The sequence below is a fragment of the Kogia breviceps genome, chromosome 11 (assembly GCF_026419965.1).
Source record: "Kogia breviceps isolate mKogBre1 chromosome 11, mKogBre1 haplotype 1, whole genome shotgun sequence".
NCBI classification, from domain to species: Eukaryota; Metazoa; Chordata; class Mammalia; order Artiodactyla; family Physeteridae; genus Kogia; species Kogia breviceps.
The window spans coordinates 44,200,391-44,221,816 of NC_081320.1; the positions used below are offsets into that span (position 1 = coordinate 44,200,391).

Below are 21,426 nucleotides of genomic sequence, written 5' to 3' on the forward strand. Positions count from 1 at the left end.
TGTTTGGAGACGACTGGTTTTCAAGATCAAGCTCAAAGCTCCTTATTTTGGCATTCAAAGCTGTTTATAATTTAGCCTCAAATGATTCTGCGGCTTCCTCCACCTCCCCTTCCCTCCCTTTACCAAGTAACATACTCTAACTACAATGGGCTATTACACATCTCTCAACTGTACCAAAACTTCAAGTTTTAGTTCAAATCTATGTTTGCACATAGATGTTCAATCAAACCTGTTAAACCTCACGATTGCTGCATTATTGTCATTCCATTGGCCTTGAAACTTTCCTCCTTGACTACTCTCAAGGGTGCTCTCCCGGTTTTTCTTCTGCTGCTTTGACTATTCCTTCTTCATTGGCTGCTTCCTCCATATTTATTCCACAAATACTTATTGAGCCCCTGCTGTATGCCAGGTATGGTGACAGGCACTAGAGATACAGTGAACAATTTGACTAGGTCCCTTTACCCCCAGCTTATACCCCAAAGCTCAATCTCTAGCCCTCTCCTCTTGTTACCTGTCTCCCTGTAGCTCTGATTTCCCTTCAGAGTTTGTCTCCTATTTCAAGCTACTTGTTGAATATTTCTGCCTGCAAATACTCCAGTCACCATGTCTGAATTCACTGCTCCCCTTCCTTACAGCTCTTTCTCTGGCCTCCTCATGCAGTTTCAATCTCTCTTGCATTGGTCCCTTTCTATATGCATTTCTATTGATACTGCTTCCCAACCAATATTAGAACCTACTTAGCTGAGGTAGTTTACTAACTGCTGTTCCTGCCTTTATTCTCTCCAAGCTGCCATTCTTCCCATCCTATCCTATCCATCCTTGCTATCTAAATCATTATTTTACATACTATTGCTGGCTTTGCCTTTTAAGGGGTGGGGATGGGGTTTGAGGAAAATTTGAGGCCTACTTTTTTATAGGGCATTGGAACCACTTCCCCCAGCAAGTTTCAAGGATATCTCACAAACCATTCGATGTGGTGTTTGAGGGTCCAACCTAATTATCCCCTCCTGCTCTATTCTACACAAACTTGATTTGTGCTCATTATTTCCAGAAGACATCAAACCCATTGCTGGGTCTTCACTAGTGTCTCCCTTACCTATCCTGGCCCCTCAAGACAACTGTCTTCTCTCAGCTTATCATTTAGTACACATTGCTTTCTTTCAATATTTCTCTGCCCAAAGACATTGGGGGCAGAAATGGGCCTTTGGCTTTTTGCAATCTAAAGTATATTGAAGTTTACTGTGTTATAAGCACTATTCTGTTTTACACATGCTTTTTTTTTCTTTCACAAGCTCAGATGTGTACTTCAACACCTCCATTTTATACAGAACTTAAGTAATTTGCCCAAGGCCACAGTGGCAGAATTCAAATTTAAATTCAGGGGCTTCCCTGGTGGCGCAGTGGTTGAGAGTCCGCCTGCCGATGCAGGGGACACGGGTTCGTGCCCCGGTCCGGGAAGATCCCACATGCTGCGGAGAGGCTGGGCCCGTGAGCCATGGCCTCTGAGCCTGCGCATCCGGGGCCTGTGCTCTGCAACAGGAGAGGCCACAACAGTGAGAGGCCCGCGTACCGCAGAAAAAAAAAAAAAAAAAAAAAAATTAAATTCAGGTTTAACTCCAGGACTTGGGCTTTTAGGGACTAACTGCCTGACTCCGCAGTGGGTATAAAGTACATGATAGACGCCAATCTTACCTCCAGGGACCCTCGGAACTAGGTCTGTACCTCCAAAAAAAGGAGCAGATGCCCTGTGGAGAAGAAACCTCAACAAATATTTATGGTGGCTAATCTCCCCTCCCACAGGAATTTCTGCTGTTGGTGATCTCCCACAGTGCCTGGTTTGAACAACACACTCTGGCACCTAATCGTCTATTGTCCTAATCTGCTGTTTCTAGTGTTTTTGCCTAATGGTGGAAAAATTTTCTTCTCTCATCAGTTTCAGCCTAGACCCACTGGCTGACATGAGGCTGCTAGGCCTTTACAGCAAGATCTTCCTACTCCACTGGTGAAGAGAATCAGTGGCACTCACATCTAAGGACCTTTTGGAGCTTTGCTGAAAATGCAGTCTTCTGATTAGATTTGGGGTGGGACCCAGGAATCTGCATTTTTAAACACTGAGGTCCTTCTTAGGCGGTTGTCAATGATCAGCCTACATTCCTGCCTGTGTAGACTGCCCCATTTAAGCAGAATTACTTCCTGGTACAATGATTTCTCTAAACATCGCACACAGCAGAATTAGAAGCTGGCCTCCTTTGTTTCTGGGTAGCCACTTGGCAGGTGTAATAACATCCTCTTGACAGGCCGCTTGCCACAGGTGCATGCGCGACACATGCGCCCCGCTGCTACCATCCCCCATTCAGTCTTGCTGCCCAACCAAGCCCACTATCCCTACCACCACCCTGTAGCAGCTACCCTCTCCCAAGCCCTTAGACCCACCCAGCCCCTTTCCCTTCCCCCACCTCAGCCCCTCCCTTCCCCCCCAGCCCAGCCCTTCCCTCCCCCACCTCTTCTCCGGGTCCCCCAGGCTCCTCCCACCTTAGAACGTTTTTTTGTTCCTGGCTAAGAGTTTTGCACGTGAGATTGAGGGCGGGGCTGGTGGGACTAGAGGACACACTGCCATTCATCAGAGGTCCTACCGGGTGGGCATACTCTTCCCATCAGAGAAACCCCTTATGTTTCCTACCAGAGAAATGGGCAGAGGCCTCTCTCTGGAACCTGGCTGGAGGGATGTCACTCTCCAAGAGACCCCCACCGTCTCTGCAAACGTACCAAAGCAGGCCCAGCCTGCCATGTTCCTTTGTTGGGATGGAAAGGGAATGGAATCTTACCAGTAAGGTGAAAAGGGCTGGAGAAAATACCAGGGACGGGCCCACCCTTCTCCCTACAAAAGCCTAACACTAGAAGGGAAGAAAAGAAATGCACCAACAAAGAGTTTAAGATAGTAGTTCCCAGCTTTTTCAAATATGAAGCATTTTTTAACCAATCCATTTTTTAATTCTTAAATTCTTGACATTACAGAACTAAACTGAAATTTATTAACATTCCACTCTTACATTTCTTATCGACAAACAGAAATAAAATTCATGACCCAAAAACCCAAAACAAAACTAAAAACAGGGAAAAGCTTATAAAACTAAATATGGATCCCAGCATTAACAGCTGAACAGAGAATGTGATTTTTAAATTCTTAGCGGATGATAAAGTTGTGTAGAAACTGAACACTTACAAATTATTTAAAACCTGGAATCACTGACCAGAAATTACACAGTTGGATCATGGGAAAACAGCAGAAAGGGGTTATGAGGGAACCTACACTGTTCTAGCTGCACCCCATGCCCTTCTCAGAGGAAAGCCTGGCATTGATTAGATATTGGGCCAGACTAATACTGGCAGCAGAACCAGTGATAGTAACCTGCCTACCAGAAGAGCCTTCCACTGGGTTAGCAATTTTGATCTGGGCCCCGGACATCTGGCGGATCTCATTAATGTTGGCGCCTTGGCGCCCGATTATGCAGCCAATTAAGTTATTTGGAATGGTGAGTTCATGGGTAGTTTGAGTAGATGCATCCAAACTTGCCCAATAGCCTTTCACCTCTGGAGAGCTGGAGTCAATTCCGGCGAATCCGGTCCCGCCGTGCATCATGGCAAAGTGAGACTGTTGTCTTGCCACCTGGTTCAGCTTGGCCAGATCGAGCGGAGAAATGGTGTGTTGTCCTTGAATCGAGTAGGCATCTAGAGGTGGTCCCTCCAGGTCATGGGTGGCGTGAGGGTAGCCAGCAGCGTCGCTGCACCGATCTTGGCCGCCCGCGCAGATCACTGGAGAGCTGGCCGGCATGGGCTGGTACGGAATGGTCATGACTCTCCCTTGCGGAGACTGGGAGAGCGTCTCCAGCATGACCAGGCAGATCTGCTTGACACACTCGGTGACAGACTGCGGCACGCCAGCAATGGTGATGGCCCGCTCGGTGGAGTTGGGCAGCATATCCCCCGCCACCTGGACCTGGGCCCCCGTACTCTCGCGGATCTCTTTGATCTTACACCCGCCTTTCCCAATCAGGGAGCCGCACTGGGTGGCCGGCACCACGAGCCTCAGGGTGACCGGGGGCCTGCTGGCCGCCGTGCTGTTGGTCATGGAGCTGTTGATATCTTCTTCCAGCTTGTCGATGATCATAGCGAAGGCCTTAAAGATGGCATTGGTGGGGCCGGTCAGAGTGATGATTCTCTCCGGGCAATTCCCCTCCGAGATGTTGATCCGCGCGCCACTCTCTTCGCGGATCCTCTTAACCGACTCCCCTTTCTTCCCAATGATGCTTCCTACTTCCTTTCCGTGCATAAGCAGCCGAATGGTGAGAGTCACATTTAGTCCACTTTCAGTCACACCGGCATCCATGGCGAGCGGCGGGCGGCGTTCGGGGGAGTTGGGCTCGTTACGTGGTCAAGTCTTTGGTGGCTGGCTGGGGGAGGGGAGGTGTAGGCCCAAAACTGCCGGCGCGAGGCGAGCGAGGGCCGCGGGAACGAGCGGGTGCGGGCGGGAGGCCGCGGCGTCGTCGCAGGGGCGGGCGGCGGCGGCGGAGGGGGCGAGCGGGGCCGGGAGCGGCGGGCGGGCGGGTGGGCGAGGGCGCGGCGGTAGCGACTCCGGCGGCAGCCTCGGCGGTCTGGGCGGGGCGGGAAGCCCGCTTTCAACCCCGCGTACCCTCTGACCCCGGAAGTGCTTGCTGCGCAGGACCCCTTGAAAAAAAATTAGGACCCGTCCGTTTTAGGTCACAAGATTGCGCCAACCCCCATAGAGTAGTTTTAAAAATACACTTTTAACAGACTAGCATTGAAGAGAAATCCCCGGTAGGCAAAAGCTGTGAGTCCGGCAAAATTTTAAAACGAACATGTATTTTATTAACCCCAGAGGCGCCGGCAGATGTTTGGAAACGGTAATGTTGTGCGCGGAGGCGACACATTATTTTTCCGCCCTACAAAAGCAGTTTAAGTGCGGAGCGACACGGGCAGCCCCGGCGATAACTGCAGGCGGCTGCTAGGACGCCGCGGGTTTAAAACATGCGCTTGAGGCGCCCAGAGCGCGTGCGTGAGGGTGTGGGGAGGACGGGAGGGGCAGCCTCGGTCTTCCGGGGGGGAGGGGCGGTGAGGCGAGGCCTGCGGGGCGGGCGCCCGCCCGGGCGGGCACGTGGGGCCCCTTCATCTTCGGCGTTGGGGTACCCCGCGCCAGCCCCCACCCCCGCCTCGGCCCCGTGGCGGTGGTCGGTGGGGAGAAAGACCAAAACCCACCACGCGCCGCCGTCAGAGTCGCGGCTCTGCTCATGGTTTCTGGGGAGTGCTAGAAACATGGCCATAAAGAGAATGGCGTCCATTTACATAATGCTTTGTCTGCATTTTGCAACTCTCTTTCGTTAAACCCGCAGAACCCCCACCTCCTGCGCGGTATCGTTTTAGTCACTGCCGCCTCGTCAGACATTTAAGACAATGGCGTGCTTCTTGGGGGACCGCATTTACCCCTGCTCTGGGGAGCTCCTGCGGTTTTCCCCGCGCGGGTTACTCTCCCGCTGCTGCCTTTCGGCCCTTTCTCCGCTCGGTGCAGCCACGGCGCCCACGCTCTCCGGGGGCGGCCCCCAACAGGGCCCGCCATCTTGGAGGGCCTTTCTTGCCGTGTGTGGAGCCGCGCGTTCCTCCCGGTAAAGAAAGGTCTCTGGGGCCCTTGGGGCGCCAGTTGTGATTTCTGCCCCTTCCCCTTTTCCTCGTCTGAGCCAGGCAGAAAAGGCCGAGTGCGCGGGGTGCTTCAGGATCCCTCAGGGAAAGCTGCTAACGTGGCGGTCCTTCCCCCCCCTCCTTTCTTCCCTGTGGGGGTGGCCGCCATGTTTCCTGAACACAAAATGGCGACACGTGGCCTATATTCGTCGCCAACGAGAAATTGGGGTCGGGCCGAAAGCTCTAGAACGCGGCCGCCCCCCCATCCCCCAGTCCCGCCCGTGAGCCGGGCCCTTCCCCGCGCAGCGAGTGCTCTGACCAGATTGGGATGAAACCACGCAGGCTGGTCCCAACCTCAGCGGGGGAATTTTAATACATTTCTCTCATTAATTTGAAACGGGAATGCAAATAACTGTAAAATGTAGGCATCATACCGAGTCTCTCGCTCATTTCGTTAAATAATGGATAAGGGGGGAGGGGGCAGTACCAATGCATAATTTGGGTCCTCAGTACCAAAACATTTAGGAATCACTACTTGTAAAGAATGAGATGGGAAATTATTGCTTTCCTAGACTTATAGAATAGGGTATTGTGCTAGAGAGATAAAGAAATGGTATTATAAAGCTTCTTTTAAAAGAAGGCAATTTCCGTGAAGCAACTAGGATACCTATGAGCTGGCCAGTGAACCTCAGTTTGCCGTAGTTGTTGACTTGTAGGCTAGAAGGGACAGACATTTATTGTGCATTTACCAGTGCCAGATCCTGTGCTAGCCATTTTACTGCATACTGTCTTTAATTTTTACAATGACCCTGTGAGATACGTGTTATCTCTCTCTTTTTTTTTTTTAGCAGATGAAATCACTTAGGCCCAGAGAGATGCAGTGACTAATTCAAGGTCACACAGTGTTGAGGATGGAATCCAGACCTGATACAGTTATTGGTGAGCACATTTCCAAATTTTTCTCTAAGTCAGGGTTTTGAATTTAAATGCTATTTGGACGTTTAGGTGGGCTTGTTATTTCAAGGAACCCCTCAGGTAACTTTTTGTTGCATAGTCACCCCCTATTTGTATCTGTTTGGGGATTCCCAGTTTTTCCTGGTGTGAGCTATGACTGTGAGGAGCTCAGAGGCTATTTTTTTTTTTTGAATGAGTTGTCTGGGTGAGGATAGAGAGAAGGAAGTGATTCAGCCCTGCATAAAGGCTCAAGAATCTGTCAGTCCAGCCTGGGCTGTGGCGCATTTGAGTCTACCTGGCTTTGTGGGAGCAAGCAATTTCTCTGACTCACTTGCGTCCTTCAGCTACCCATGGGCATGACTTTTGCCTTCCCCATCCCAACCTCCACCCAGGTAAAAATAAATAAATTTACTCTGGCACCAAGCCTTTATTTCTCTGCAGATATTGACAGAGCATGACAGAGTGGTAGATAAGTCATGGTCTGTGGACTTTTCAGTTCAATGTAACAAATAACTTGTGGACCAAGCAACAAATATGTGCCGAAACAGGGCTACGCTTGTATGGGTATTAAGAGGTGAAGAGAAGGGCTTTTTGCTTCCTTTAACTTACACTAATATTGTATATTAGACTTTCCAAAGTGCCTTCATATTACCTTAGATAATCCTACAAACAACTTTAACAGGTAGGTACATAACAGCAACAATGACAGTCATAGCACTAAGTGCTTACTGTGTGCCAGGCACTGTTTGAACCTTTATTTTGTGTGTTAATTCAGTGGTTCTCACATTTTTAAAAGCGAACCACCATGAGAAGTAGATTTTACGTAATTGAAACATATATGCACACATACAGATAAAAGAAACAAAATTTTTGCAAAATAGTACTTATTCATACTACGTGCAATGTACTCTGGTAATTTCTGTTGTCTTCTTTACATTAAAAAAAAAAAAAGAGGCACACATCACACTAAAGGATGAAAAACCCATTATTAGGTTGTGACCAGTATGCTTAATCTACACATTTAAACCTCACAAATCCTCCTGAGAAGGAGGTGATGTTATTTCCATTTTAACAGAGGTACAAAGAGAAGGATTTATCTAAGGTCACACAGCTGTTAAGTGGTAAAACGAAGATTTGAATCGAGGCAATTTGAGCCCAGAGCCTATATACTTAACCACTAAGGTAGACGTCTGTGGTCCCTTCAGAGGGCCTTATCTTGTAGAGAGACAGTTGATCTTAGTAAATGTTAAAAACTTAGGAGACAACAAAAGGACTAAATTGCATATAATCAAGAATTATCCTGATTCAAAGCATTCTTGTCCTCTAAATCTGCCACCTGTTTCTTTTCCCTAAAGAAAATTTTACCCACTGGGTCCATCTTCCCAAGACTGCAATTTGAAGCCTTTTTTGGCAGGCATATTTATTTTTTAACATCTTTATTGGAGTATAATTGCTTTGCAATGGTGTGTAAGTTTCTGCTTTATAACAAAGGTATCAGCCATACATATACATATATCCCCATATCTCCTCCCTCTTGCATCTTCCTCCCACCATCCCTATCCCACCCCTCTAGTTGGACACAGAGCACTGAGCTGATCTCCCTGTGCTATGCAACTGCTTTTCATTAGCTATCTATTTTACATTTGGTAGTGTATATATGTCCATACCACTCTCTCACTTCGTCTCCACCTGCCCTTGCCCCTCCCCATGTCCTCAAGTCTATTCTCTATGTCTGCATCTTCATTTCTATCCTGCCCCTAGGTTCTTCAGAACCTTTTTTTCTTTTTTTTTTTAGATTCCATATATATGTGTTAGCATACAGTACTTGTTTTTCTCTTTCTGACTTACTTCACTCTGTATGATAGTCTTTAGGTCCATGCACCTCACTACAAATAACTTAGTTTCGTTTCTTTTTATGGCTGAGTAACATTCCACTGTATATATGTGCCACATCTTCTTTATCCATTCATCTGTTGATGGACACTTAGGTTGCTTCCGTGTCCTGGCTATTGTAAATAGAGCTGCAGTGCACATTGTGGTACATGACTCTTGAATTATGGTTTTATGTCCAGTAGTGGGATTGCTGCGTTATATGGTAGTTCTGTTTTTAGTTCTTTGAAGAACCTCTGTACTGTTCTCCATAGTGGCTGTATCAATTTACATTCCCACCTACAGTGCGAGAGGCTTCCCTTTTCTCCACACCCTCTCCAGCATTTATTGTTTGTAGATTTTAAAAAATTTTTTATTTATTTATTTATTTTAGTTTTGGCTGTGTGCAGGCCTTCTCTAGTTGCAGTGAGTGGGGGCTACTCTTGGTTGCGGCGCGCGGGCTTCTCATTGAGGTGGCTTCTCTTGTTGCGGAGCACGGGCTCTAGGCTTGTGGGCTTCCTTTGTTGTGGCACACGGGCTCAGTAGTTGTGGCTCACAGGCTCTAGAGCGCAGGCCCAGTAGTTGTGGCACACGGGCATAATTGCTCCGCGGCATGTGGGATCTTCCCAGACCAAGGCTCAAACCTGTGTCCCCTGCGTTGGCAGATGGATTCTTAACCACTGTGCCACCAGGGAAGTCTCTGTAGATTTTTTGATGATGGCCATTCTCACTGGTGTGAGGTGGTACCTCATTGTAGTTTTGATTTGCATTTCTCTAATGATTAGTGATGTTGAGCATCCTTTCATGTGTTTGTTGGTAATCTGTATATCTTTTTTGGAGAAATGTCTGTTTAGGTCTTCTGCCCATTTTTGCATTGGGTTGCTTGTTTCTTTAATATTGAGCTGCATGAGCTGCTTGTATATTTTGGAGATTAATCCTTTGTCAGTTGTTTCGTTTGCAAATATTTTCTCCCATTTGGAGGGTTGTCTTTTTGTGGTGTTTATGGTTTCCTTTGCTGTGCAAAAGCTTTTAAGTTTCATTAGGTCCCATTTGTTTATTTTTGTTTTTATTTCCATTTCTCTAGGAGGTGGGTCAAAAAGGATCTTGCTGTGATTTATGTCATGGAATGGTCTGCCTATGTTTTCCTCTAAGAGTTTTATACTGTCTGGTCTTACATTTAGGTCTTTAATCCATTTTGAGTTTATTTTTGTGTATGGTGTTAGGGAGTGTTCTAATTTCATTCTTTTACATGGAGCTGTCCAGTTTTCTCAGCACCACTTATTGAAGAGGCTGTCTTTTCTCCATTGTATATTCTTGCCTCCTTTATCAAAGATAAGGTGACCATATGTGCGTGGGTTTATCTCTGGACTTTCTATTCTCTTCCATTGATCTATATATTTCTGTTTTTTTGCCAGTACCATTCTGTCTTCATTACTGTAGCTTTGTAGTATAGTCTGAAGTCCGGGAGCCTGATTCCTCCAGCTCAGTTTTTCTTTCTCAAGATTGCTTTGGCTATTTGGGGTCTTTTGTGTTTCCATACAAATTATGAAAACTTTTTGTTCTAGTTCTGTGAAAAATGCCATTGGTAGTTTGATAGGGATTGCATTGAATCTGTAGATTGCTTTGGGTAGTATAGTCATTTTCACAATATTGATTCTTCCAATCCAAGAACATGGTATATCTCTGTCTGTTTGTATCATCTTTAATTTCTTTCATCAGTGCCTTGTAGTTTCTGCATACAGGTCTTTTGTCTCCTTGGGTAGGTTTATTCCTAGGTATTTTATTCTTTTTGTTTCAGTGGTAAATGGGAGTGTTTCCTTCATTTCTTTCAGATTTTTCATTATTAGTGTATAGGAATGCAAGAGATTTCTGTGCATTAGTTTTGTATCCTGCTACTTTACCGCATTCATTGATTAGCTGTAGTAGTTTTCTGGTAGCATCTTTAGGATTCTCTATGTATAGTATCATGTCATCTGCAAACAGTGACAGTTTTACTTCTCTTCTGATTTGGATTCCTTTTCTTTCTTTCTTTTTTTTTTTTTTTTTTTTTTTTTGCGGTATGCGGGCCTCTCACTGTTGTGGCCTCTCCCGTTGCGGAGCACAGGCTCCGGACGCACAGGCTCAGCGGCCATAGCTCACGGGCTTAGTTGCTCCGCGGCATGTGGGATCTTCCCGGACCAGGGCACGAACCCGTGTCTCCTGCATCGGCAGGCGGATTCTCAACCACTGCGCCACCAGGGAAGCCCCCTTTTCTTTCTTTTTCATCTCTGATTGCTGTGGCTAAAACTTCCAAAACTATGGTGAATAATAGTGGTGAGAGTGGACAACCTTGTCTTGTTCCTGATCTTAGTGGAATTGATTTCAGTTTTTCACCATTGAGAATGATGTTTGCTGTGGGTTTGTCATATATGGCCTTTATTATGTTGAGGTAGGTTCCCTCTATGCCCACTTTCTGGAGTTGAATTTTGTCAAAAGCTTTTTCTGCATCTATTGAGATGATTATATGGTTTTTCTCCTTCAGTCTGTTAATATGGTGTATCACATTGATTGATTTGCATATATTGAAGAATCCTTGCATCCCTGGGAAACCCCACTTGATCATGGTGTATGATCCTTTTAATGTGCTGTTGCATTGTTTGCTAGTATTTTGTTGATGATTTTTGCATTTATGTTCATCAGTGATATTGGCCTGTAGTTTTCTTTTTTTGTGGCATCTTTATCTGGTCTTGGTATCAGGGTGATGGTGGCCTTGTAGAATGAGTTTGGGAGTGTTCCTCCCTCTGCTATATTTTGCAAGAGTTTGAGAAGGATAGGCGTTAGCTCTTCTCTAAATGTTTGATAGAATTCGCCTGTGAAACCATCTGGTCCTTGGCTTTTGTTTGTTGGAAGATTTTTAATCACAGTTTCAATTTCAATGCTTGTGATTGGTCTGTTTATATTTTCTTTTTCTTCCTGGTTCTGTCTCAGAAGGTTGTGCTTTTCTAAGAATGTGTCCATTTCTTCCAGGTTGTCCATTTTATTGGCGTATAGTTGTTTGTAGCAATCTCTCATGATCCTTTGTAATTCTGAAGCAGACATATTTCTTTAATCTCTTTGTGTCTGAGTATCTCCAGGACTCTACTCACATTCCCAATGAAGTCTTATCTTTCCCAGCTCTCAGCACCGCCTGCATCAGAGTCTTACAGCCCCTCCTTTGGGTAGCCCACATTTAGCTGTCGATGAAATTTGATGTGTCTTGGTGTTGGTAATGTGTTGTAAGGGCCTCAGGTGCCTTGGGTGACCCTGAGATGTGGCAAAGAGGGTACTGGACTTGAGAATTGGTGGCTCTGGCCCCTAGCTCCAGCTCTGCCACTAACTAGCTTTGAGAGTTCTACAATTCAGTTCATTTATCTGGGCCTCAGTTTTCCCATCTGTAAAACGAGATTAAATGCTCTCTAAGGCCGTTTCTAATTTTGTCCAGGGAGTGATGATATTTGATGATCTTGGTTATTTATCCCTGGGAAGGAGGGTTGGGTAAATGTTTTACTCTGTTATGGTAAATTCTCCACTCCCTTCCTCAGACCTGCATTATCCTGCAGATATGTGAGTGAATTCCACACCACCCATTTTACAGATGAAGCTACTGAGATACAGAGCAACTGACTAAATAGTCACCACCCCACTCCTGGAGCCTCACGTGACTCTTCTCCCAGGTTGGTTAAAGGGTTTAACAAGGTTGGGAAGGTGAGTCAGGCTTACACTTTAGAAGCTGAACCACAGGATTTTAGCTTCCTCTTACCACATTGGCATGTTATATAAAACTTTTCAAAGTGTTATTTAATCATCACAGTCAACTTTGCCAGGGAGATATTATTATGCCCATTTTATGAAAGAACCATCTTTGGATCAGAGTAGTAAAATGACTTGCCCAAGGTTACACAGCTTGTTAGGACCTGAGCTAGGCCTCTTGACTCCTAGTCGTGGATTGTTCCTTTCCTTGGCTTCTGATGTTTGTGGCACTGACTTTAACACATGGAATAACTTTATCTTAAATTCAAAGAGTTTTCTATCCAGTCTTTATTTTTCTGTCCCAGAACATCCAATTCACTTATGTTAGGTTACTGACTCTTTTGATGCAAGAGAATCTCCTCTCTCTGGTTCTTTAATGTTTACATTTATGGGTTTGGGAAGTGGTAAGAATGAGACTAGGTTCCCTGGGGGCAGGAACCACCTTTTTTTTTCCCTCCAACCTACCTGGCCCAGCAGGTATCCTATAGCTTTTGAAATTTGTCCTATCAACACGCAGCATTTTTCCCAAAAACATGGTTTCTTTTCCTCTTTGCCCTTCATATTTAACTTCCCATTTCTCTTTTATTTAAAATTATTGTAAATTAAGAGGACCTTTACCCTATTTCCAGGATACTAGAGAGTGCACTTTAGAAACATGTCTTACGCACTGTGGATATAACAATTTGACCTCATATGCTGATAACCCTGTGCTGCTGTTAGGGGGTCGCTACTTGGTTTCCTCAGAAACATGTTGGTGTGATTTACAGAAGTGACCAAGATATACAGCAACATCCTTGGCCTAAGTTCTCCCATTTGGGCAAAGCATTGCTCATGTTAAAATGCCCAGGGTCATTTTAACTAAATAAGGCCTGGAGAACAGCGTGCAGAGAAAAGTTAAAGGGAAAATGAGAACAGAATGCAAATGCAAAGTATAGAATGAGAAGAAGTAGGAAAAGGTAAGTAAAGCAAAGAGAGAAAAGGATACGGCAGAGGGGACTTCCCTGGTGGTCCAGTGGTTAAGAATCCACCTTCCAATGCAGGGGACCTGGGTTTGATCCCTGGTCAGGGAACTAAGAGCCTATATACCACAGGCCAGCTAAGCCTGTGTACCATAACTGGAGAGCCTATGTGCCGCAACTACAGAGCCCACGCATTCTGGAACCTGCATGCCACAATTAGAGAGAAGCCCATGGGCCACAACGAAGGATCCCATGTGCCACAACTAAGACCTGAAACAGCCAAAAATAAATAAATATTAAAACAAAACAAACAAAAGAAGAATAGGGCAAAGAGGAGAATACAGAATCAGTGGAAGGGAGGTGAAGAGATTAATCCAGAGGTCCATTAGCCTCTCCTATGGTGTGGAACAAATCAAGGAAGAGCAGCTAGTATGGTAACTCCTCCTGATCTGATTTTAAGTAGCACATATCTTTTCTTATTCTCTATTTTCAGTGTCAGTAGGGGAAATTTCTTTGTTTTTGCTATCAGTTGGGGATGTGAATAGATGCCAGTAATTTTATTTTATTTATTTATTTATTTATTTTGTATTTTGGCCATGCTGCATGGCATTGCGGGATGGTTCCCAGACCAGGGATCGAACTCAGGCCTCTGCAGTGAAAGCACTGAATCCTAACCCTTAGGCCACGAGGGCACTCCCTGTTTTATTTTACTTTTATTGACGTATTGATTTACAATGCTGAGTTAATAAGAAACTGTTATAAATATGTATGCATTCTTTTTTATATTTTTTTTTTGTTTTGGTTTATCACGGGTTATTGATATAGTTCCCTGTGCTATACAGTAGGACCTTGTAGTTTATCCATTCTGTATATAATAGTTGGCACCTGCTAACCCCAAACTCCCAATCCATCCCTCCTCCACCCCCACTTGGCAACCACAAGCCTGTTTTCTGTGTCTGTGAGTCTGTTTCTGTTTCGTAGATAGGTTCATTTGTGTCATATTTTAGATTCCACATATAAGTGATATCATATGGTATTTTTCTTTCTCTTTCTGGCTTACTTCACTTAGTATGATAATCTCTGAGTCCATCCATATTGTTGCAAATGGCATTATTTCATTTTTTATTGCGGTGTAGTATTCCATTGTATATATGTACCATGTCTTCTTTATCCATTCAGCTGTCAGTGGATATTGAGGTTGTTTCCACATCTTGGCTATTGTGAATAGTGCTGTCGTGAATATAGGGGTGCATGTATCTTTTTGAATTACAGTTTTGTGTGGATATATTCTCAGGAGTAGAATTGCTGGATCATATAGACACCAGTAATTTTAATATTAGCCTAAGTTCCCCTGGTTTATCAAGGAAAATGTGCTACAAAAATCATGTAAGGTATTCTGGGTCAAGTTTCATGTTATTCTTTCATTCAGCAGACACTTGATTGTTTGATATGTTTCAGACACTAAGGCTATAAAAATGAATGAGATATTGTCCTTGCCCTCAAGATGTTTATGGTCTGGAGATGTAGACAGAGAAGTAAACAGATTCACAGTATAATGTGTTAAAGTATTGGGATATGAGTAAGCTGTGGTGCTTACCAAGCTGTGGTGTTACAGGTTCAGAGGAGGGCCCTTGATTCAGTCTTGGAGGGGATCTGGGAAGGCTGCCTAGAGAAGTTGTCATTCGGGCTGAGTCCCAAGTTGGCAAATTGCATGGTGGAGGGCAGGGAAGGGTATTCCTCCCAAAGGCAGAGAGCTCAGCCCTTTCAGAGGTAGTAGCTGTTTCATGAAGACATGAAGGATGTTTGCATGATCCAGTTTTTGGTGATTATTGTTCTGCTTCAGAAGTGTAGATTATTGAGACTTGACTCTGTTTGCTAGAGCACTGTTTCCCAACCTTTTCGGCACCAGGGACCAGTTTCGTGGAAGACAGTTTTTCTACGGACGGGGTGGGGGGGCATGGTTTCAGGATGATTCAAGAGCATTATATTTACCATGCACTTTATTTCTATTATTATTATATTGAAATATATAATGAAATAATTAGACAACTCATGATAATGCTGACAGGAGGCGGAGCTCAGGTGGTAATGTGAGCGATAGGGAGAGGCTGTAGATACAGGTGAAGCTTCGCTCTCTTGCCCGCTACTCACCTCCTGCTGTGCTGCCTGGTTCCTAACCAGTACTGGCCTGTGGCCCGGGGGTTGGGGACCCCTGCGCTAGAGCACAGAAAGTTAAAGTCCTTATTTTGTAGCAATAATTCTCTTTTTTTTTTTTGCGGTACGCGGGCCTCTCACTGTTGTGGCCTCTCCCATCGCGGAGCGCAGGCTCCGGACGTACAGGCTCAGCGGCCATGGCTCACGGGCCCCGCCGCTCCGCGGCATGTGGGATCTTCCCAGACCGGGGCACGAACCCGTGTACCCTGCATCGGCAGGCGGACTCTCAACCACTGCGCCACCAGGGAAGCCCTGTAGCAATAATTCTCTTTTAAGGTGAAGACACTAGAAATCACACTTCCTATCTAGAGATTTTAAGGACAAACTGTAAACAAAGTACAACCTTTGAATTAGCAAATAATTATTAACCCTTTGTACAGTAAAAGAAAGCAGCTACAATAGATAGCATATCCCTTTCTCATCCAACTTTTGGATTTTATTGTGTTCTGCTTTGTTTATAAGGGGGTGTGTGCGGAAATTTAGGGTCTTTGTTTAGCTGCTTAGATGTTTGAGTTAGGAAGGAGGAAAATAAGTTCAAGAATAATTGCTACTTTATGGCAGAACAAAAGGAATACATTTAAATAGCTCATTTCTCTGATCCCACCTACTGAACACAAGTAAGACTTGGTCGGGGACATTGTTTCAGAGAGACACTTTCTTCAACCAGATAAAGCATTTGCTCAACATTATTCACTGTGTGAGGTCTGCTGTGTCCATATTAGGAGCATTGATTTTGTTTTTTGAAATGCAGATATAGCTTCATTAAACAGAAACCTTATGTGTATTCATTGGACAATACTGGGATTTTACCTAGATTAAAAGAAAAAAATGTGTTATGTGTGGATTAGGGAGGAATGCTTAGAAAATAGTACATAGATTCAGTGGTCATTTCTCAGTCGTCTTCTTGATCTCTCAGTAGTATTTGACACTTCCTCCTCACACACTAGTTTCACTTGGCTTCCAGGATGCCACTCCCTTGGTTCTCCTTCTACCTCAGGAGCCCCTTCTTCTCAAACTCCCACGTACCGCCCCGCCCTTTTGGCTATTTCCTTATCTCCTCAGCCTCCAATGATAGAGTACTCAAATCAGTCTTTGGATCACTTCTCTGTCTACACTCATTTACCAAGTGCTCTCTTTTAAGAATTTAAATATCATTTATACCCTGAGAATTCTCAAGTATATATTACGAGCTTGAATGTCTTCCTGTGAACTCAAGACTCCTCTGTCCAGCTGCCTACGGGATGTCTCCACTTGTGTATATAATAGCTTCTTTTTCTTCAAATTTATTTATTTATTTATTTATTTTTGGCTGTGTTGTGTCTTTGTTGCTGCATGCAGGCTTTCTCTAGTTGTGGTGAGCGGGGGCTCCTCTTCATTGCAGTGCATGGGCTTCTCATTGCAGTGACTTCTCTTGTTGAAGAGCATGGGCTCTAGGTGCACGGGCTTCAGTAGTTGTGGCACACGGGCTCAGTAGTTGTGGCTCTCAGGCTCAGTAGTTGTGGCTCGTGAACTCTAGAGTGCAGGCTCAGTCACTGTGGTGCACAGGCTTAGTTGCTCTTAGTGGATCTTCCTGGACCAGGGCTCAAACTCGTGTCCCCTGCATTGGCAGGTTCATTCTTAACCACTGTGCCACCAGGGAAGTCCTGTAATAATTTCTTGAACTTAAAATATTCAAAACATTAATACTGGAACTTCTCCTCTCAAACCTGTACCTCTGGCAGTTTCTCCCCGTCTCAGTTTCAGTTATATTGAGGACTCTCCCTTGACTCTGTTCTTTCTCTTTCTCTCATCATCCAATCCACTAGCCAGTCCTGTGAGTTCTACCTTAAAATGCATCCAGGGTTTGAACACTTCTCACCCTCTTCCCTGTTACTGTTGGAATAGCATTCTAAATGGTCTTCCTCCTTTTGCTCTTGGTCTCCCCCAGTCTAATCTTTTTTTATTTTTACATCTTTATTGGAGTATAATTGCTTTACAATGGTGTGTTAGTTTCTGCTTTATAACAAAGTGAATCAGCTATACATATGCATATATCCCCATATCTCTTCCCTCTTGCGTCTCCCTCCCTCCCACCCTCCCTATCCCACCCCTCTAGGTGGTCACAAAGCACCGAGCTGATCTCCCTGTGCTATTCGGCTTCTTCCCACTAGCTATTGGTTTTACATTTGGTAGTGTATATATGTCCATGCCACTCTCTCACTTTGTCCCAGCTTACCCTTCCCTCCCTGTGTCCTCAGGTCCCTTCTCTAGTAGGTCTGTGTCTTTATTCCCGTCCTGCACCTAGGTTCTTCATGACCTTTTTTTTTTTTTTTTTCAGATTCCATGTATATGTTTTAGCATATGGTATTTATTTTTCTCTTTCTGACTTACTTCACTCTGTATGACAGACTCTAGGTCCATCCACCTCACTACAGATAACTCAATTTCATTTCCTTTTTGGCTGAGTAATATTTCATTGTATATATGTGCCACATCTTTATCCATTCATCTGTCGTTGGACACTTAGGTTGCTTCCATGTCCTGGCTATTGTAAATAGAGCTGCATTGAACATTGTGGTACATGACTCTTTTTGAATTATGGTTTTCTCGGGGGCCCCCAGTCTAATCTTAACAGTGACCAGTATAATCTTGTTATGTGTATATCAAATCATACCACTCTGCTGAAAACTATCCACTGGGTCCCACCCAGATTAAAAACTAAAGTCCTTCAGGTGATCTACAAGGCTGCACGGGCTCTTCAACATCACCCTCTCCCAGCTGCTCTGACCTTATCATCTATCACTTTCCCTTTGTGCTCTGGCCACACTGGTCTCCTTGCAATTGCTCCAACATGCCAAGCCTTGGGACCTTTGTAGTTGTTTTTGTGGCCTCCTCCATTACCTCCTTCAGGTTTCTGCCCCACTGTCACCTAATCTAAGCATTCCTTGACCATCCTATTTAAAGTAAAAGCCATCTCCTGCTCTCTGCCTTCCTTGTTTCCCTTCCCTGCTTTATTTTTCCTCCACAGAGCACTTATTACTATTACTTATTACTATTTGACATACTATTCATTCATTCATTCATTTAGATATTTTGAATGCTGCCTACTGTGTGCCGGGCACTGTTCTAGGAACTCTCTACTGTAGTTTATTATTTGTCACCCATGATTAGAATGTAAATTTCATCCACTTTGTTATGCTCATTGCTATATCCTCACCTCCTAGAACAGTACCTAGCACATAGGAGTTGAATGAATAAATTTATTCTTTTTTAAAAAATTTATTTATATTTTTGGCTGTATTGGGTCTTAGTGGCAGCATGTGGCATCTTTCTTTGTGGCGAGTGGACTCTTCATTGCGGCGCACAGGCTTTTCTCTTGTTGTGGTGCATGGTCTCCAGAGCGCGTGGGCTTAGTAGTTGGAGCATGTGGGCTTAGTTGCTCCGTCGCATGTGGGATCTTAGTTCCCCTGCCAGAGATCGAACCCACATCCCCTGCATTGGAAGGTGGATTCTTAACCAGTGGACCATCAGGGAAGTCCCCAATTTATTCATTTTTAAACAAAAATGTATTGAATAAATAGAAAGTTGTGTACCAGTTAATGAGGGAAAGATCTGTATGAGCAAGACATTGTTCCTGCCCTCAAGTTGCTCACTCTAAAAAACACTTACTTTGAACTGTGCTCTCTAGCAGGATAAAGTGATACATCATTTTGGAATTGGGGAGGTAAGAACTGGTGTGCAGGGGTATGGTATGGATATCTTCAGAGATGAAGTCCTGCTTTGTTAGGCTTATCAATAATTTTCCCTGTTTCTGGGAGGGCAGGATTGATGATAGCTCGCTGCATTACTGGCTTTTTGGGTTACAACATCTGTTCTTACCTTGTTAGAGCAAGAGTTTCTTAAAAATCCCATTATCAGTCTTGGTTCTTCTTAACCTTCAAGGAACCATCTGTCATAACCACTTCCTCTCAGGCTTAGAGAAGGAGTTTACTATCTTTACCTTCCTCCATATCTGAAAGTTCTTTTCCAGCGACACTGGCCATCCACTTACCAGCTGTATGGTTGTGAACCTCTCTGAACCTCAGTTTCTGTGCTTGTCAAATGGAGATAATGATGAATGATACCAATCTTACTTCTTGTGAGGATTAAGTGACTAAATAATCTACTGGTTTTGAGAACAGGAGAGTGGAAAGGGGAAGGAGGTAGAGAACAATTTAAAAAATACTGTATATCTGTGCTTTATTTATTTTAAAAAATATTTATTTTTCTTTTTGGCTGTATCAGGTCTTAGTTGCAGCATGCGGGGTCTTTGTTGCAGCATGTGGGCTCTTTAGCTGTGGCGTGTGGGCTCTGTAGTTGTGGCACGTGGGTTCCAGAGCGTGTGGGCTCTATAGTTGTAGTGCACGGGCTTAGTTGCCCTGCGCCATGTGGGATCTTAGTTCCCCAACCAGGGATCGAACCTGCGTCTCCTGCATTGGAAGGCGGATTCTTAATCACTGGACCACCAGGGATGTCCGATCTGTGCTTTATTTTGAAAAATATAATAAGCGTATGTTTCTTTTCTAATGAGAGTAGTGAAGATTTTATTTTTTAAAAACAGACTTTAGGGCTTCCCTGGTGGCGCAGTGGTTGAGAGTCCGCCTGCCGATGCAGGGGACATGGGTTTGTGGCCCGGTCTGGGAACATCCCACATCCCACATGCCGCGGAGCAGCTGGGCCCGTGAGCAATGGCCGCTGAGCCTGCGCGTCCGGAGCCTGTGCTCCGCAATGGGAGAGGCCACAACAGTGAGAGGCCCGCGTACTGCAAAAAAAAACCAAAAACCAAAACAGACTTTAATATATTGTTTTTTATAGAGTAGCAGGTTTATAGAAAATATTTCCTTGCCTCTCCACCCAGATACTTACTGCTGTATTACATGAGGGAAATGAAATACTAGAACCTCACTGCAGGCTGCCCAGTGAGCTGGTTGGTATCTAGGTAGGAAAGCAACCATTTCCTTTTAGGTGAAATTAGAACTCAGGAGGTATTTGAGAGTCTCAAAGGGATTGATGATGATGATGATAATGACAACAACAGTAATAGAGGTAATGGTGAACCTTGATGAACAAGGCCCTGCGCTAAGCACCTTATATAGATTGGCTTATTTTAACAACATAACAACCATATGAAATTGGTGCTGTGGAGAAGTAGAGCAGTGTAGGAGGAGGGAGCATAGACTCTGAGGTCAGACCTCCTGTACTGACATCTCAACTTTGCCAGTAACTAGCCATGTGGCCTTGAATAAGAAGACTGTGCCTCATTTTCCTCATCTGTAAAATGAGGGTACTAAGATACCAGCCTCATAAGGTGTTTGTTATGATTAAGTAATGTAAGCCATGTAAAGTGCTTAATGTAGCGCTTGGCACATAGAAAGTGCTCACCAGATGTCAGCTGTTATCATAATAAAAAGAGCTGTTATTCTCATTTAACAGATGGAGAAATAAAGGCTTAGAGAGAGGTAAGGTAATTTGCTTAAGTGATACAGCAAATAAATGATGGAACAGGAATTTGCATTTCAGTCCATCAAACTCCAGAGCTCTTGTTCTTAACCTTTACACTATACCACCTGTTGTGGGTTAAGAGGAAGAGACTGGACCCACAAGAATTGCATTTTGGGTGCATTCTCTGAGTTGACTCTTTCCTAGATCCAAAGAAATGAATGAGTGATGGGTTAGTTGTAGTCTTCCCCTGCTAGGGATTGGGTGTTCCTGGCCAGGGCCAGGAAATGGAGCTAAACAAATACGCTTGTTCTTCACAGTGCTCTTTGGACCAGAAGTAGGAGCTTGTCTGGTCTCATTTGTTATTATGATTGTCTTTCTTCATAATGCAACTGGTAATGATGAGAAACAGTGAAAGCAGTATACACATTGAGCACTTTCTGTGTGCCATGCATTTTACATGGATTATCTCATCATATCCTTAAAATAACTGTAAGGTAGTAACTCTTATCCC

At 44.5% G+C, this 21,426-nt stretch overlaps 1 protein-coding gene and 1 long non-coding RNA gene across 14 annotated transcripts in view; one reads left to right on the forward strand and one right to left on the reverse strand.

Moving 5' to 3' along the window:
• Nucleotides 1–2,968: 2,968 nt before the first annotated feature.
• Nucleotides 2,969–4,667, reverse strand: PCBP1 (poly(rC) binding protein 1). The gene has a single exon (XM_059079824.2). It carries the CDS (start codon nt 4,385–4,387, stop codon nt 3,317–3,319), a length of 1,071 nt encoding a protein of 356 aa, XP_058935807.1. The 5' UTR covers nt 4,388–4,667; the 3' UTR covers nt 2,969–3,316.
• Nucleotides 4,668–5,139: 472 nt separating this feature from the next.
• LOC136792144 (uncharacterized) overlaps nt 5,140–21,426 on the forward strand; it is a 114,038-nt gene continuing 97,751 nt past the window's right edge. For 10 of the 13 annotated variants that reach the window (XR_010835500.1, XR_010835494.1, XR_010835498.1 and 7 more), the window contains exons 1-3: nt 5,140–5,678; nt 6,540–6,630; nt 12,075–12,206. This is a non-coding gene — a long non-coding RNA (uncharacterized lncRNA). The other 3 variants (XR_010835503.1, XR_010835501.1, XR_010835505.1) reach the window with 3 other exon arrangements.